General features: G+C 37.3%; 1 protein-coding gene and 1 pseudogene across 1 annotated transcript in view; both read right to left on the bottom strand.

Moving 5' to 3' along the window:
* The window catches only part of LOC102815532 (ATP-binding cassette sub-family A member 13-like), an 857,870-nt gene that overhangs the window by 111,213 nt on the left and 727,021 nt on the right, over positions 1 to 19,636 (bottom strand). The window contains exons 57-59 of the mRNA XM_006874535.1: positions 17,639 to 17,773; positions 9,041 to 9,144; positions 4,070 to 4,162 (exon numbers count right to left, since the gene is read on the bottom strand). Coding sequence (XP_006874597.1) covers positions 4,070 to 4,162; positions 9,041 to 9,144; positions 17,639 to 17,773 — 332 coding nt within the window. The remainder of the gene's footprint in view (positions 1 to 4,069; positions 4,163 to 9,040; positions 9,145 to 17,638; positions 17,774 to 19,636) is intronic.
* LOC102840042 lies at positions 13,373 to 14,244 on the bottom strand (annotated as a pseudogene).

The following is a 19,636-nucleotide window of genomic DNA, read 5'->3' as shown; positions in this document are numbered from 1 at the left end:
AATTGGATAATAAATAAGGAAGGCCATAGAAGAATCGGTGCATTTGACTCACGGCTGTAGGAAAAGAATATTGAAAGTGGCATGGACTGCCAGAAAAATAAAAACATCTGTTTTGGAAGAAGTACAGCTAGAATTCTCCTTAGAAGCACTAATGGTGAGATTTCATCTCTCATACTTCAAACATATTATCAGGAGAGACCAGTCCCTGGAGAAGGACATCATGCTTAGTAAATTGGAGCATCTGTGAAAAATAGGAAGAGCCCCAATGAGTTGGATTGGCATAGTGGCAGCATCAATGGACTCAAACATAACAATTGTGAGGATGGCACAGGATCATGCAATGTTTTGTTCAGTTGTGCATAGGATTGCTGTGAATAGAAATCTATTCAATAACACCTCAGAACAACAATAATATGGAAAACACCAGCTAGATGGTACTTCTTTCCATAAGCATTGACCTGATGGCTCTTCTAGTCACTTTCATCAACCTCATGAAAGGCACGTAGCTAAAGGAAAACATAACTCATCTCAGCAGTCAGGAATGGGGCTGTGGAATTTTGTGTATTGGTGATGGCGGTAGTGATTGTGTGTCATCAAGTTGGTTCTGACTCATAGCAACTCTCCATAGCGATGCCAAGGCTGTAAGTCTTTATGGGAATTGAAAGCCTCATCTTTTTGCCCCACAAAAAATTCATGTAAGCATTCATAAACATTAGAGAAGTATGAACTATTCTTTTCTTTTTTTAAATGATACTAATTAAAGAAGAACTTTTTTTAAAAGTACGTTAACTAAAGATGAACTTCCTCCAGTACATTAATCTGACAAATAGTTGACCCTAGGCATCAAAAATCAATGAGTTTGACTCTCCCAGAAGGGCCTAAATCTGAGCTGATGGAAAACAAAGTTGTTTCCTTATACAGGAATGAGGTGGCACAGTGGTTTAAGTATTCAGCTGCTAACTAAAAGATTGGAAGTTTAAAACCATCAGCTGCTCATGGAAGAAACGGGACAGCTGCACCAGTGAAGACTGACAGTCTCAGAACCCTTTGGGGCAATTCAACTCTGTACTATAGGGTCACAATGAGTCTTAATCAACTAAGAGTAATGTGTCTGGTTTGGGTTGGCTTAGTTACTTCCAGAGCAGGTCATCTCAATCAAAAGCATTAACTGTGTATTTTAAACACAGAATAAAAATATTTAAACCCGTATTTATGAATAGTTGCCACATCTCTATTTGAAAATTCTAAAAAAAACACTGAGTATGACAACAGTGAAAAGATGGAACCAACTTAAATGTCCATCCATGGAAGAATCCATAGCCAAACTGTGGTTATTGCTGTTGTTAAGTGCCATTGCATTGGTTCCAACTCATAGTGACACTGTATATAGATTCCAAAGAGCAACCAATGGGCTTGAACCACTTACCTCGCAGTTACCAATCCAGTGCTTATCCTACAGAGCCATATACAAAGACAACAGAGGTAAATACTGCTATATGCACAATCCTACAAAAACAGTGAGATACAGGTAGATATATAGATAGCTATTCAGGTTGAATGGGTGTGGGAGAGAGAGCAGGCATGTAATCAAAAAATATATATAAATTGACAAAAGATTTTATACATGGGCTATAAATATATCCATGAGTATAATAAGGCAAGGCATATATGGGGCAAGGTTTTCCCCTTTTTTTTTTTTTTTTTTATTGTGAATTATATGATAGTTTACATGAGAGAACCTTAGTTTTACATTCATTCTATCGTATACCATTTCACTGCCATGGTTCCAATCCCTTCCATGCATCATCAACCAACCAAAGGGTATACCCTACAAACCCGCCCCCTACACTCCTTCCCCACCCCTCACCCCCCAGTCTTCAGCACACAGTCCCACTCCCTCTCTGGACCCAAAGTCCCCAGCCACTTCATCACTCCACGTCATTGTCTCTGCCTCCATCTCAGGCACCGCTGCTTCTCTGGGTAGGGTCCTGCTCTCGGCTCTTCTCTGTTGATGGTCCTAGAGACCTCTGCTCCTAGACTGGAGAGTTAATCACTCCCTTCCTTGCTATAAAACGTCTACCTTTACATTTCCAACCCTCACAATCAGTCCTGATAACAATTATTCACTATTGTATCACAAGTGACCCATCTGCATTTCATTTCATCAGCTCCACCTACACAGATTGGATAATACTCACTGGAGATTCTGCTTCCTCCATGCCCCCTGACTCTAGGTTCCCTCTTGAAAGCTTGTAAGCCAGTCACTTCTTGCCTTTGTAGTCCCTCTGACACACACACACCCCCCATTTTGGGTATCCAATGTCCAAGTTGCCCATCTCTGTCTACTCTGTATACACATTTTTTAGATACAACCAGACACCTTGAGTGAATGAGTTGCTGGGCCTGGAGGCTCAGGACCATAGTCTTGGGGAACACCACGATCAGTTGGCTTAACATAGTCCACAAAGACAATACCCTATATCCTACTTTCATGAGTAGTGACTGGGATTTCAAGACCTCTTAAGTGGCCATCTAAGGTGCAATTATTGGTCTATCCCTGTCCAGACCAAAAAAAAAAAAAAGAAAAGAAAAAAAGATTGATGAAAATCTAAGACACACAGAAACTATTGGTTCAATGTAACAGTGGACCCTGTAAACATCAGTCTCCACAACCCTGATATCAGAAGAGCTAGATGGGTCCCAGCTACCACTATCACCTGCTTTTAAAGGGGTCACATTAGAAAGTTCTAGATAGAGTGAGAGAAAAATGTGGAACAAAATTCAAAATCATAAAAAAGACAATGCTTAATGGTCAGATAAAGACTGATGGGACTCCAAGACTAAAGGTCTTAGTCACCTTTCTGGTGTAGACTGCATTCACTCCCTTTGCTCAATTTTCAGCCAAACTATAAATAAGTCCATAAGGGGAACAAGAACAGTACTTAGGTATACACTAAGAATAATCAACTATTTGAGATCAAAAGGGCAGCACTTATCCAAGGTCAAAGTTCAGAACGACCAAGATAGAAAGAGAAATGGAAAGGAGAAACACACGGAGGAAGTGGGCTGAATGCTGGTCCACTGAGGAAATTGCCGTCATTGAGATGAACAAAACATGCATGAATTGTTGAATGGAAAACTGATGATCTCTCTAGTAAACCTTTACCCAATTCACAGTAAATATTTTTTAAAGTTTAATAACAACATTGAATACATGAAAATGAATTAAAAAAATATGATTCTAAAATAAACTACCCTGTATCAAAAATAACAGTGTAACAACAAATTAAAAGGAAATTATAATATGTAAAAGTAGTATAGGCGACTCTGACGGGGAAAGATATACTGGGATATAAAAATACTCAAAGATATTTATAACAACATCATTAAGTTTCCAAAAGTAAATGTTATAAAGAAAGAAATTGAAGGGACTAATGAGCAAAGAAGAAAACTTCAGCCTTTCATTAGTTATTTATGAAAGCCAAAGGAAAAATAACAATAACAACTATTTTATCTTTCTAGATTATTAGAGATCATTTTTGCAGTATAACATTTGTTTCAGCAAAACAGACACATGATTCACTATGGATGAGAGAGGAATTGGTATGGCATTTTGGTAAGACCCCCAGATGGATTGGCACAGTGGTAGCATCAATGGGCTCGAGTGTAGCAGCGATTATGAGGTTGGCCAGGACTGGGCAATGTTTCCTTCTGTTGTGCATAGGGTCACTATGAGTCGATACTGAATCGATGGCACCTAACAACAATGGGTCGGAACCAACTTGATGACATTTAACAACAAAACGATAACATCAACCAGTGTTTTACAATGATACACTGTTGTCTGGTGAAAACCAAATCAAAATATTGTGGGGGAAATCCTGCAATACATAAGGCAGCTGCTGCATCTTTAAACTACTAACACTGACATTTTGAGCACAGCTTTCACTTCCCAAGACTTCCATCACCTGTTTTGTGAAATGAACTGATTGAACCATATAGAATCAAGATCATCTTAGTTATATCACTGTATCAAGCAATTAAACATTTAAAGAAAAATGAACCATACCTATTTTTAATGTGTTGAGGGGAACCAAGACATTTGCAGCTACCATTGACCATGAAGGAAAGTCTTGTACAGAGAGCCTCACATTCCTCCATGCTGAAGAGAAGGAAAAGAAACATATAAAATAAGTCTTGGCCGAGAAATAACTTGAATCAAACATTTAAAAATGAAAAGTAGACAAGAACACCATTATTTTCAAATTATTTAATGTTATAGAGAAACTGAAGGAAAAGCAAAAACATACTTATAGAATTAATAAGATTTTAGTTAGGTAGACAGTTAAAAAATTAACAACAAAAAGAAGACTTATAAGCACACGAGAGAGAATCTTTTAGCAATACTACAAAAATAGAAAATAACCTTAGCAAAAATGAGAAAGTTCTATGAAAAGAAACATGGAAGCTTTACTAATGAGCATAAATGAAATCCTGATGTATCAAAATAGAGGAAAGAATGGATATTTGAGAAAACAGAAAAAGTATTAAATTATAATATGAAAATTATGTATAACAAAATGGCGTGGTCGTGTAGGATAAGCATTGGACTGCTAACCTCAAGATCCACAATTCAAACCCACCAGCCACTCCTCAGAAACCATAAACAGAATCACCATGTTTTAGAACCGAATTGATGGCACTTAACAGCAATAACAATACATATAAATATAAAATATATGTAAAATATACTAATGATTAGTGATGATTAGTAAGGGCTCATGGTGTGGAGCTGTCAATCAGCACTGGACTGTGAACCACAAGGTCAGCAGTACAAATCCACCAGCTGCTCCTCAGAAATCCTATATAGTGTCGCTATGAGTCGATGGTACTTAACCAGAACAACAATGATTAGTAAAACCCATTGCCATGAAGTTGCTTTTGATTTAGCTATCACATTGGGAGTCCTGGTACAGGATAATGCACTGGACCAAAAGGTAGGTTTTAAATGCAAGGTTGGTGGTTCAAACTCCGCAGTCACACCTTAGAAATCCTACACAGGGTCTCAATAAGTCTGAACCGACTCGACAGTATTTAACAACAACATTGCAAAAACCAAAACAATGAATTATAATATCAGACAATACCTAAATTGTATGATCAAAATACCTAATGATATTTTCCCAGCGGTTCTAAATGAGTCATATCATATATGCTGTTGGTAATAGCTAAAAACGGCATAACTTTCTGAAAACCAATTTGGCAAGAATTATTTTTTTAGGAATTTACTCTAAGAATACACGGAAAAGATTAATGTATAAAGATGCATATAACAATCTGTTTAATAATAAAATCTGGAAATTTGTAAATATTCCACAGTAGTATAAAAGTCAAATAAATGAGTCCATATATAAATCAGCCATTAAAAGGAGGTTTTCTAATATCAATTACTTGAATGAGGAAAAGGAAACAACATAGTAATAGTAAAATAGTTACACACAACAATAATCCCCTTAGCTACAGTATCTCTTTCTGCATTTTCAGTTACCCACTGTCAACCAAGGTGTGAAAACGTTAAATGGCTAGCTAATAGGATGAAATCGCCGGTCTGCACCATCCAGACATGAATCGCTCCTTTGTCCTCTGCACTTACACAATATACACTGCCTGGCTGTTAGTTACTGCTGTTAATCTCTTACTGTGCCTAAGTTGCAAATTAAATTTTATTATTTATTGTTGCTAAGTGTTTTCAAGTTGGTTCTAACTCACAGCGACCCTATACAGGATTTCCAAAGAAAGGCTGGTGGGTTCGATCTATTAACCTTTCAGTTCAAATCTGGTCCAGTGCTTTGTCTTACAGTGCCATAAGAGGACTTCAAATTCATCATATGTGCTTATAGATAGGACAAAACATAGTATGCATAACGTTCAATGCTGTTTGTGGTTTCACACATCCACTGGTGGTCTTCAAACATATACTCTGTAGATAAGGAGGGACTTGGAGTGTTGATGTAGTGCTGTAGGATAAGCAGTGGATTGCTAACCTCAAGATGGTGGTTTAAACCCACCAGTTGCTCCTTGAAAATTCTATACATGGTTACTATGAACCATTTTGCTTGCACTCGACAATAACAACAACTGTATTAGAACATTGCCCAAATAAGTACTAAAGAACATTTTTAAACATGGAAAGGAAAAATAAAATAAAATAGAAATTTCTGACTATGTACAAATGAGAAGTGAAATTAATGGTGGACTGTCTTTACTGACTTTATCAGTTTGTAATATCCAAACTCTGTACTGGAAGCAAGTGCTATTTTTGAAATCAGGTGACCAACATTACTCAGTATACTACACTTGGAGAGATGGCAGTTCAGATTGAAAGCTTCCCTTGCAGCTAAAGTTTGGCATACAACAGAATCAGGCCAATGATGTTTTGTTGTTAGGTGCTATGAAGTTGGTGCTAACTCATAGCTACTCCATGGACAAGAGAAGAAAACACTGCCCAGACCAATGCCATCCTCACACTTGTTATGTTTGAGCCCATTGTTGCTGCCACTGTGGCAATCCACCTTATTGGGGGTCTTCCTCCTCTTCCTTGACTCTCCATGTTACCAAGAATGATGGACATGGTCCCTCCTGACAACATGGCCAAAGTTTGAGAGACCAAAGGCTTTTGATCATCATCAGTAAATATTTTAAGTCCTCTTCACTTTCAGCAAGCAAGGTTGTATCATCTGCATATCGCAGATTGTTACTGAGTCTTCCTCCAATCCTGTTGCCATGTTCTTCTTCATGTAATCATTTCTCAGATTATTAGTTCAGCATGCAGACTGAATAAGTATGATGAAAGAACACAATGCTGGCACACACCTTTCTTGATTTAAACCTATTCGGTATCCCCTTGTTCTGTTCAAATGACAAAAGTTTCTGTAGCGCCCATTCTTCATAATGGTATCAATAGTCTGTTATGATCCAAACAGTAAAATGCCTTTTCATAGGCAATAAGCACAAGCAAACATCTTGTTGGTATTGTATGCTTTCTTTTACTCTCTGATGTCAGCAATGATATCCCTAGTTCCACGTGCTCTTTTGGCTTGAATTTCTGTCAACTCCCTGTCAATCTCATAGGTGACCTTCTTCTTTTTCATTCTTTCTTTCATTTTCTTTTTCACAAAGAAAGATGTCCTTCTTCAGGAACTGGTGCCATCTGATAACATGTACAAAGTATGTGAGATGAAATATAGTAATCCTGACTTCTAAGGAGCATTCTGATTGTTCATCTTCCAAAACAGATATGTTCACTCTTCTAGCAGTCCATAGTAAATTAAACATTCTTCACCAACATCATAATTAAAATGCATCAATTATTCACTCTTTCTTATCCACTGTCCAGCTATTACATGCATATGAGGTGACTAAAATACGGTTTACCTTAGTCCTCAAATGGCATCTTTGCTTGTTAATACTTTAAAGAGTTCTTTGTCAGTAGACTTTCACAATGCAATACACTGTTTGATTCTTTGACCTGCTCTTCCATTTATGTTGCTTGTGAATACATGTAAAACGAAATTCTTGACAACTTCAATCTTTTCCCCACTTTGCATAATGTCGCTTATTGATCTAGTTAGGAGAATTTGTGTTCTTTTTCTGCTGAGGTATAATTTATACTGAAGGCTGTAATCTTCAGCAGTGAGTACTATAAAGTCTCTTCAAGCAAACAAGGTTGTATCATCTGCACATCATCGATTGTTAATTAGTCCTCCTCCAAATCTGATGAGAAGTTCTGGTGTGGCACTACAGGATAATGTACTGTACCACAAGGTCAGTTTGAACCACAAGATCAGTGGTTCAAATTCACCAGTTGCTCCTTGGAAACCCTTGACAGGGTCGCTATGAGTTGAAAGCTACTCAATAGAACTTCTTGTTGTGGTTGTTGTTAAGTACCATTGAGTCGGTGCCAACTCACAGGGTTTCTGAGGAGCTTCAACCACTGACCTTGCAGTTCAGACCAACCTTGCAATCCAGTACATTAACCCATAGCACCACACTTAACAACAACAAATTCTGATGCTGGCTTTTTCTTTACAGAGTCCAACTCTTAGATTATTTCATCAACATATAGTTTGAATTAGAATGGTGAAACAATACGTCCCTGACACTTAACCTTTTCTGACTTTTGGAATTCTGATTTTTTTCACTATTAACCATAATTTGTTATACTCTACACAATTAAATGTCTTTGCATAATTATTAAAACACAGGTAAACATCTTTGTGATATTCTGTTTTCTTTCAAAATCCATCTGACATCAGCAATGATAGCTCCCGTTCCATAGCCTCTTCTGAATCGGGATTGAATTATTCACAGTTCCCTGTCTAGGTATTGCTGCTATTGTTTTTAAATTATCTTCAGCAAAGTTTCACTAGCATATGTTACTAATGATATTGTTCAATACTGTCTGCATTCTGCTGGATTTTCTTTCTTTGCAATGAGCACAAACATCAATTTCCTGTCATTTGGTCAAGTAACTTTCATCCAGATTTCTTGATATAGATGAGAGCACTTCTAACATTGCATCAATTTGCTGTTGAAACATCTCAATTTGTAGTCCACCAATTTCTGAAAGGTTGTTTAGGCCAATGCTTTTAGGGCAGCTCAGACTTCTTCCTTAAGTGCCTTTGATTCTTAATAACATACTGCCTCCTGAAATGGTTGAATGCTGACCAATACTTTTGGTTACAATACTGCATATTCTTTCTGCTTCTCTTTGATACTTCATAGTTTTTTTGTGTTGTTATTGTTGTTAAGGGCCACAGAGATGGTTTTCTGACCAATAGCAAAAAGATATCTGAGGAGCAACTGGTGAGCTTGAACTGCCAGTCTTGTGGTGGATACAGTCCAGTACATTAATCCACAGTATCACACCAGGCTATCTGCATACTGAGTGCTTAGAACTGATCCAGGTCCCTGAGTATACTCAATACTGCTGACTGCTGTTCAACCTTGGGAAATAGTCAGACGAAAGGGAATAACACACCTGTGCGAGGTCAGCACAACAGCACAACCATCCTGAACTTCCTTCATTATTGTTTCCCACAGATACCGCTTAGAGCAGGGATCCATCCCAGAGCTGGGCTCATCCTGAAAAACAAAAACCATATTTGGCTGTGACATTGGGAAGACACACATAGACACATAAACACTGTCATGAGAGTGACATATCCTGGTCAGATAAAATCACTCTTCTGCCTCTATTAAAGAGACATGTCATGTTTACACACAACAAATTATGACTGCAACTTCATATCAGCTGAGTTACCCCTCATGATTTGGATGGATGGACGAATTTGAGATTTGTAGCATGTATCTTGTTTAACATGTATCCTTGGATTTAGAAAAACAAAAGGGAAGAACACACTCAACATTTCTCAAGGAACAGAAGAAAGGTGGTAAGGTAGAAGAAAAAAATAAATTTTCATTACTGAAGGATTCTCTGGGCAAATTACTGAATGGTGCAGAAAGCATCAAGAGAAGATGAAAGGAATACACAGAGTCACTGTACCATAAGGAAATCGTTGATGTTCAAACGTTTCAAGAGGTAGCATATGATCAAGAGCCACTGATACTGAAGGAAGAAGTCCAAGGTGCACTGAAGGAACTGGCAAAGAACAAGGCACCAGGAATTGATAGAATAAAAATTGAAATATTTCAAGAAAGTGAGGTGGCACTGGAAGCACTTATTCATCTCTGCCAAGAATTTTGGTAGACAACTATCTGGCCGACTGACTGGAAGAGATTCAGATCTGTGCCCATTCCAAAGAGAGATGACACACAGAATGCAGAAATCATCAGACAATATCTTAGATATTCCATGATTGTACAGTTTAACTAAAGATAATACAGAAACTGCTGCAAGCATACACTGCCAGAGAAATTTGAGAGGTTCAATCAAGATTCATAAGAGGATGCAGAATGAGGGATATCATTACTGAGGTCTGATGGATCTTGGCTGAAAGCAGAGAATACCAGAAAGATGTTTATGTGTGCTTTATTGACTATGCAAAGGCTTTTGATCATGTGGCTCACAACAAACTATGGACAACATTGCAAAGCATGAGTATTCCGGAACACTTAATTGTGCTCATGAGGAATCTGTACATGGACCAAGAGGTAGTTGTTCAAACAGAACATGAGAACACTGAATGGTTTAAAATGAAGAAAGGTGTGCAAGAGGGTTGTGTTCTTTCACCATACTTATTCAACCTGTATGCAGAGCAAATAATCCAAGAAGTTGGGTTATATGAAGAAAAATGTGGCATCAGGATTGGATGAAGACTCATTAACAACCTGCGATATGCCGATGATACAACCTTGCTTGCTGAAAGTGAAGAGGACTTAAAACATTTACTGATGAAGATCAAAGACCACAGCCTTTTGTAAGGATTGCATCTAAATGTAAAGAAAACAAAAATCATCACCACTGGACCAATAAACAACATTCTTATCAATGGAGAAAAGACTGAAGTTGTCAAGACTTCATTCTTCGTGGATGAACTATCAACACTCACAGAAATAGCAGTCAAGAAATCAAATGACATTGTGTTAGGCAAACCTGCTGCCCAAGATTCTTTTAAAATGTTGAAGAGCAAAGATATCAGCTTGAGGACTAAGATGCGTCTGACCCAAGCCATGGTATTTTCAATAACCTCACATGCATGTGAAAGCTGGACAGTGAATAAGGAGACCATAGAAGATTTGATGCTTTTGAGTTATGGTGTTGAAAGAGAATATTCAAAGTGCCATGGGCTGCCAAAAGAACAAACAGATCCGTGTTGGAAGAAGGGTGGCCAGAATGTTTCTTTGAGGCCAAGATGGCCAAACTTCGTCTCTCATACTTCAGACCTATTGTCCATAGGGACCAGTCACTGGAGAATAATATCATGTTTGGTAATGTGGAGGGTCAGAGAAAAAGAGGAAGATGCTCAGTGAGATGGATTGGCAAAATGACAGCATCAATGGGCTCAAGTGTGGCAACAATCGTGAGGTTGGCCCAGAACTGGGCAGTGTATCATTCTGTCGTGCATAGGGTCTCTAGGAGCCTGTATTGACTCGATGGTACCTAACCACAACAACATCTATCCTCCAACAACAAAATGTTTATATACCCAAGAAACCTATGATAGCAGACAAAAATTTTCACTTATTCAGCAATATCAAATAAATGGAAATTTATTAGAATCTAAAGTATTCTTCTTTTATAAACAATAAAACAATTGCTATATAACTCATTTTGAATAGTATCTATCTAAACTGTATGATGCCATTACATGTTTTTTGTAGAATTAGGTGCCATCAAATTGTTTCTGACTAGATATCACTTAACAAGAATATATGCTCTTGTTGTTAAGTGCCATGAAGTTGGTTCTGACTCATATATATATTTATATATATGTTGTTGTTGTTGTTAGGTGCCATTGAGTTGGTGCCAACTCATAGCGACCTTATGCACAGCAGAATGAAACACTGGCCGATCCTGGGCCTACCTCACTATTGTCGCCACACTTGAGTCCATCGATGCTGCCACTTTGCCAATCCATCTTGTTGGGGATCTTTCTCTTTTTCTCTGACCCTCCACCTTACCAAACATGATATCCTTCTCCAGGGACTGGTCCCTCCTGACAATATGTCCAAAGTGTATATCTATTTGAACATCATATATATATATATATATATATATGATCACATGTTTGTACATCACAAATATATATATTTGTTGTTATGTGCCATCAACTCAGTTTTGACTCATAGTGACCCTATACAGGATTTCCAAAAAGTGGCTGGCAGGTTTGAAATGCCAAACTTTTGGTTATCAGTCTAGTGCTATCTTACAGCACAACTTCAGAACCTTCTTTATATATATTGTTGTGTTGCTAGGAGCCCTCAAGTTGGTTTCAACTCAGATTGAGCCTGTGCACAACAAACTGCAACATTACTTCACCCTGTACCATTCTCACAATTGTTGTTATGTTTAAATTCACTGCCACTGCCATTAAGTCAATCCATCTTATTGGGGGCTTTTATCTTTTATTTGCCGATCCTCCACTTTACTAAATACGATGTCTTTTCCAAGGACTGGTCCCTTCTGACAAGATATAAAAGTAAGAGGACAAAGTCTTGCCAACCTCACTTCTAAAGTGCATTCTGGCTGTAATTCTTCCAAGACAGATTTGTTTATTCTTCTGGCAGTCCATGGTACATTTAATATTCCTCTCTAATACCATAATTCAAATGCATTGATTATTCTGCAGTCTTTTTTCTTCATTGTACAACGTTAAAATGTGTATGAGTTGATTGAAAACATCATGGCTTGCATCAAACATGCCTTCATCCTCAATCTGACATCTTTGCTCTATAACGCTTAAAAACAAACAAACAAACAAGTTAGCTTTATTAAAGCTTTAACATTGATTTGGTGTGTGGGTGTGTGGGTGTGTTTTAACAGCAGTTTGAAATATATTATTGAAAGTGAATACATATGTAAATAGAAAATTAGGGATGCATGGTCTGGAGACCAACTTATCTTCATCTGTTACCTACTGCTCTAGACAAAATTTGACATACTTAACATTATTCAAAGAGCGGTCACACTACCTAGCAGAAGGCTGCAAACTACTAAAAAGGTAGCTTAAAGCTCTGGACCACTCACCAAGAAAAATACTTGGTTTTGATCTAGGCACGAAACCTCATCATCAAAATGATTTCTCTACTACCACCCAGAAGCACAAATTTTAAATATCTAAAGTGCCTAGGAAACTGCATTAACAGTATTTTTTTTAAGGTTTTTATTGTGGATTGAGTGAAAGTTTACAGGGCACATCATCAGCTTCACATTCAACCATTGGTATTTTTAAGTCAAAGTTTTTCTTTAAATATCTGATGATTACTCAAATATCCTAGGTGCGGGGCAGGTCCTATAGCAATAAGTTACAAATATTCTGAATTTAATAACTTAAACATGATATGGTTAATATAAGCCATACTGCATGAATAACCTTTTTCAGGTAGGTGGTAATTAACAGGTTTAAATTTACAGTTCAAATTCTGCTCAGAAAAGAGATGTCCGTATTCTACAAAAAGTGATGGCATCTCATTATTGTAAATGCAGAACATGCTAATGTACATAATACTCTGAATTATACTTGATTGAAGAAATAATTCATTCCATGTTCTATGTGCAAATTTTCAGTGGTGCAGTTTTATAATCAAAGCTGGGTCTTACAAATGCTTTCTGACTTGTGAAAGCAAATAATGAAAGCACTTCTAAAAGTGAACACAGTTATAAATAGGTGACACCAGTTCTTTTTTCCTTTTATGTGTGATGAACTTCATGAAGCATCTATTCCTGTGGTCTATTTGCTTCTGGACCATACAGCTTACATGCTGTTCTTTCAAAGGCACCTACTATCTGCTTTACAACTTCAGCAGAAAAAGAGCGTGGCAAGCTGAGAGTGTAAAGTCAGTGAAATTCAAATGAAATAGAAAAATCTAAGGTACAAGTTCTTGGGTAGCCATAAGACCTGGGCTAAAATGCCAAATAGTCTCCAGATGATTGAAAAGTCTCTTATCTGTACAGGATGCCTATACCAAATGTGGCTTCACCAGGGTTACTACTGATGTATATATATCGCTCCAACACAGGTGGAAACCCAATTTCTAATCATGCTTTGCAGTATCCAGATCATTTTGATATTATATCTGATTTTTTGCACCAAGGAATGCTTGTAATGCTCAACTCTTGATACCAGATCATACATTTCCTGCACCTAATATTCTATTAGTCTCCTCTCTGAATATTATTTTCTTTTGTTTATGAATGGTGCAGTGATTTCCAGGAAAGTTCTTGCATGTATCTCCATAGGCACAACTGAGGTATGTAGTGGAAAATTTCTGCTCATCAGGATACCACAGAAAGCTAAGTATCTGAATATTGCCAGATACAGTGCCGAATGATGAGCTTCTGAGGTTGGAAGGCACTCAAAATGACTGGGGCAGAGCTGTCTCTTCAAAATACAGTGATGATGTGAAAGGAATAAAGCCTTTGGGACCTTCATTTATTGATGGGGCACAACTGATGTTCCTCACAGGATCCTCCACCAGATCCAGGACTCTAGCTGCTGCCGACTTGGGATGGCATCCCGAGACAACTTTTCACAGGGCTTTGTGACTAGTCTGAGCTGCCATGGTCATCTCACTGAAGCCAACCTTCTCTTGGACCAGGCTAGTGGATCCTGCTTTGTAACACTGTAAAGAGGATATTTGTATAAGATTTATCTAATGCAGGGATAGGGGACCTTTTTTCTGCCAAGGGTGGTTTTGATATTTATAACATCACTTAGTATGAATTTATTTTGTTATGAAGAAAGCTTCTAGATTTATTGAATTTTAAGTCCTACCTGCAGCTGCCTTGGCAGGGCCAGACCAAATGATTTCCTGGACTTATATGGTATGAGAGCCAGATGCTCCCACCCCTGGCCTAATGCAATACATCCTTTGTTTCTTGACTACTGCTTCATTGAGTGTTGATTGTGGAGCCAAGCAAAATGAAGTCTTTGGCAACTTCAGTCTTTTCCTCATTTATCATGATGTTATTTATTAGTCCAGTTGTGAGGACTTTGATTCTCTTTACATTGAGGTGCAAACCATACAGAAGGCTATAGTCTATGATATTGGTCAGTAAGTATTTTAAGTCCTATTCACTTCCAGCAAGCAAGGTTGCATAATGTGCATATCGCAGGTTTTTAATGAGTCTTTCTTCAGTTCTGATGCCACATTCTTCTTTGTATAATCCATCTTCTTGAATTATTTGTTCAGCATACAGATTGAATAACTATGGTGAAAGGATACGGTCATGATACTTTTCCTGATTTTAACCATTCAGTATCTACTTGTTCTATTCAAACTACAGCCTCTTGACTTATGTACCATTTCCTCATGAGCACAACTAATGTTCTGGTATACTCATTCTTCACAATGTTATCCATAATGGGTCATGATTCACATAGTTGAAAGTCTTTGCATAGTCAAGTAAACATCTTTCTAGTATTTTCTGCTTTTACTCAAGATACATTGGATGTCAGCAATGATATACCTAGTTCCATGTCCTCTTCTGACTTGAATTCTTGGCAGCTCCATTACAAGAGATTTTGGATTATCTTCAGCAAAATTTTGTTTACATGTGATATTAAGGTCATTGCTCAATGATTTACGCATCCCATATGGATCCCTTCCAATCCATTTTCCAGGCATGTCTTCCAAATGTCTTGGCATAATTTTGCCCATAAAATCGTTCAACTTGAATTTTTAATTAATTCTTCCATCTTGAGAAATGATAAGTATATTCTTCCCTTTTGGATCTTTGCACATTACATTATAATACTTAGTCTTCTCTAGCTGCCCTTTGAAATTTTATTTTCAGCTCTTTTACCATATAATTTCTTCCAGCTGCTTTAATTTCACTTTATTCAAGAGCAAGTTTCAAAGTCTCTTTTGTTAGCTATTATAGTCCTCTCTTTTTTTCCTGCCATTTTAATGACTTCATGTATGAGATTCTTTACATCTTCCCATAGCTTTTCTGGTCTTTTGTGTCTAATGCATGAAATCTGTCCTTGATTTGATCCCAAAATTCAGGCGGGATATATTCCAGTTATAGTTTGGCTCTCATTGACTTGTTTTAATTTCTTCAGCTTCAGCCTGAACCCACATATGAGCAACTGTTGATCCCAAACCTTGTGAATAGTAACTGGTTAAGACCATGTGTATATTTACCATTTATGTTAATGAAAAAGTATTTGCAATGAATAAGCCATTAATCACACATTTTATCATGCAATCTTCAGCATCATTTTTATGGAAAAATAATTTCATTTTATCTGGACCTACAATCAATGCTCATGGAAACAGCAACCAAGAAATCCAACAATGAATTACACTCGCAAATCTGTTACAAAAACAGATCAATAAAACAAAGTTAAGAACCCAGAAGTATATCTATACATATATGGTCAGCTAATCTTTGAAAATGGGCCAAAACATTAAATGGGGAAGAGATAGTCTTGTCGACAAGTGGGCTGGAAAATCTGGAAATCCAATTGCTGAAAAATGAAATAAGAATCATAATGCACACCATCTATATGAACAAACTCAATGTGGATTATAGATCTAAATGTAGAATCTACATCTATAAAGATCATCAGTGAAAAAACAGGAACAAAGTAGGGGCTCTTATACTGAGCATGACTACATTATCAAATGTGACTGAAAACACACAGTCAGGAGAAGATAAAATAGATAACTGAGACATCCTAAAATTTAGACACTTACGTACATAAAAAGATATCAACATCAGAGTAAGAAAAGAACCCACAGGCTTAAAAATCTTTTTTTTTTTTTTTCCCAATGACAGCAGACAATGGATTAATCTCTAAAATTTATAGAAAACTTCAGTACCTCACAAGAAAAAGACAAATAATCCAATTTCAAAACACACAACCAAAGAAAATATTAGGTCTCCAAAAAGCATCTGAAGAAAATATTCACAAACATTTAGTCATTAGAACTATGCAAATCAAAACAACAACGAGACAACACCTCACCCCTGCATTAATAGCAAAGCTCAAAAAAAAAACCAAAAAACAACAAATACTAGTGAGGATATGGAAAGACTAGGACCCTCTTACATTGCTGGTGGGATTGTAAAATGGTGCGACCACTATAGAAAACAGTATAAATCAGTAATCCCTCTACTTGCTATATATCTTCAATAAATAAGAGCTTTAGCATGAATAAGATATATGCATACCTCGGCACTGTTCACAATAACAAAAAGATGGAGATAGCCTAAATGCCCATCAATTGTAAAATGGATAAACACAATTTGGTAAATGCACACAATGAAATACTCTGCAACATTGAACAAGAATAATGAATCTACAAAACACTTCATGACATGGATGAACCTGGAGAACACTGTGGTTGTTAAATGCCATCGAGTCAGTTCCAACTCATAGTGAACCTGTATAGCATTTCAGAGGCTGTATATCTTTGTGGGAGTGAAAAACCTCATCTTTCTCCTGCTGGAGGACATTATGCTTAGTGAAATTAGTCAATAACAAAAGGACAACTACTGTATGAGATCACTACTGTAAAAAGTCAACAAAAGGTTTTCATGCTAAAACATTCTTTGGTGATTACCCGGGGTGAAAGGGAGTGGAAAATAATTCACTGGCTAGAGGGTTGTTGTTGTTGCTGTTGTTGTTAAGTGCTGTTGAGTCAATTCTGACCCATAGCAATCCTGTATAGGGTTTCCAAGGTAGATACATGTTAACTTGGATGATAATGAAGGCACTGTACAACAAGATGGAGATTGGCAGAAGAATGGTAAAGAAATACAGAGGAATACAAGGACTAAATGCAATAGAGGTAAATATTGTTATATACACAACCCTGCAACAACTGTGTTGTACAGGTAAATAAATGAACAGATACACAGTCAGGACAGTGGAAGTATACCCACAAATATATAAAGGTTTCACAGATAAAAATAAAAGGCATTATTATTATTATTTCCTTTACTTACCAATAAAAGAATTTCAGGTTTTCCCACCAAAGCCAAAGCTATAGAGAGTTTCCTCTTGGTTCCACCACTATATGTAGCAACAAGTTGGTCCACATGGGATTCCAGGTGCAAGCGCCTTACAAGGTCACCAGAAACCTTGAAGAGAAGAGTTCTCTATGAAGGCATGATCATTCCATAAAGTACCCACTGACAACCACTCCCTGTCAGTCTTGAATCTCGTTTCTCCACCCCTACCCCTGCCCTTCCAACCACAACCCACATAAGGTCAAGAACATCTCTGAAAATTCTCACCTCAGGGTGCAGAGAACACTTGCAAATGAACCGATAGAAGTTCAGACTCTCATAGGAGTCCTGGCATTGCATAGTAGGATAAGCACTCCATCACAAAGTTAGTTTGAACTTCAAGATAGGTAGTTCAAACTCACCAGCTGCTCCTCAGAAACCCTATACATGGTCTCTATAAGTCCGAACCAACTTGGCAGCATTTAACAAACAAGCAAGACATTTAAGTGATGGTCACAATATACAAATGTGGCACTCATGCATGCTGTATAGACATGAAATGTAGCATCAAGACTGGGCTCAGGTAAATTTCAATGTGAAGGTAAACAGAAAAAGGTGAGCCAAAAGAAAATGGAGAAGGTACAGAGTAGGAATACAACCAAGAGAGAGAGAGAAGTTCTCAACATTTTAAGTGTGGAAGAGTGTATGGAGGAAACGTTCAGTAATAACCCAAGGAAAGAAATATCTCATTTACACTAAGAAGCTACTACTAGAAATTGTCCACTCAGAGATGAGTTTATAAAACAACTAGGGATGGGGGTTAAAAGAAGAGGATTTTTCTTACTCACAATTTATGGAAGCTATTTTATCAAGTAATGACAATGTTGAATACATGTTACTAAATGCAATACCTTCCAACCAGAGGGAAATTATTACAGTTCACAAAGTACATCAAACATGTCCACACTTTCTATTTTCTCTGATACCCTTTCAATCTGCTAAATTTTCAAAATTACTTTTATTAAGTGCTGCCAAGTAGGTCTGATTTATAGCGATCCTGTATAGGGTTTCCAAGGAGTGGCTGGTGAGTTTGAACCACCGATCTTGAGGTTCAAATCGACCTTGTGGTCCAGTGCATTATCCTGCAACACCATTTTTGCCCTTATCCCTCTTCAGCATAAATAATTGTTCCCTCTTCTGTGTGTATATGCCACTTCTACTTTGCACTTCCCACAAAAATTTGTACTGTGTTTTATTTTATCTCTTTTGAGTCTATCTCCTATCCCAAGTTGGTTCCTCCCGGGACTCAGATTAAGTAACTTCTTGGTTTCCAACTGTGTATAATTTTTAAAATTTGCAAATAGTTTTACTAATCTTTGCAATTATGCAGGCATTAACTTGTATCCATTATTTAGATATCATCCTTTAATCAAACTGTCCAAGATCATATCTTAATTTAAATTTATGAATTAATAATTGTGTGCAAAATAGCTAAATAACAAGGCATAGCTTTAAACTGTTACTTTTTGGAAATAAATGCAAAATGCTTAAATAAGCATATTCATGCCAATAATTATGCTAACAAAATATTCCATCTCTAAATATATTAGAATCAATCAGAAGAAAGATAAAATAATTGTTGTCAAACACCGTTGAGTCAGTTCTGACCCACAGCAATCCTGTATAGGATTTCAAAGCATGGCTGGTAGTTTTGAGCCACTGACCTTGAAGTTAACATTCCAGTGCATAGCCACAGCACCACACCAAGCTCCATATGGTTAATAAGTAACCAGCTGAGAGGAACAAACAAGATGGCGGATCGGGTAGACGTATAGCAGAGAGCTCCGCCAACAACAACACAGAATACCTGAACAAGCAGGCTCAGGGGATGGTTCCTGAACTCTGAACCACATATAAAGGAATACTTAGAAGGTTGGAAGGCTCACAGCTGAGGGAATTTGTGGCAGAAGCAAGAAATCTATTGCTTTCTAGTCC

Source organism: Chrysochloris asiatica, unplaced genomic scaffold, assembly GCF_000296735.1.
Source record: "Chrysochloris asiatica unplaced genomic scaffold, ChrAsi1.0 scaffold00282, whole genome shotgun sequence".
Taxonomy (NCBI): Eukaryota; Metazoa; Chordata; class Mammalia; order Afrosoricida; family Chrysochloridae; genus Chrysochloris; species Chrysochloris asiatica.
The sequence above is the reverse complement of the archived record's forward strand: the minus strand, read 5'-3'. Positions and strand labels throughout refer to the sequence as shown.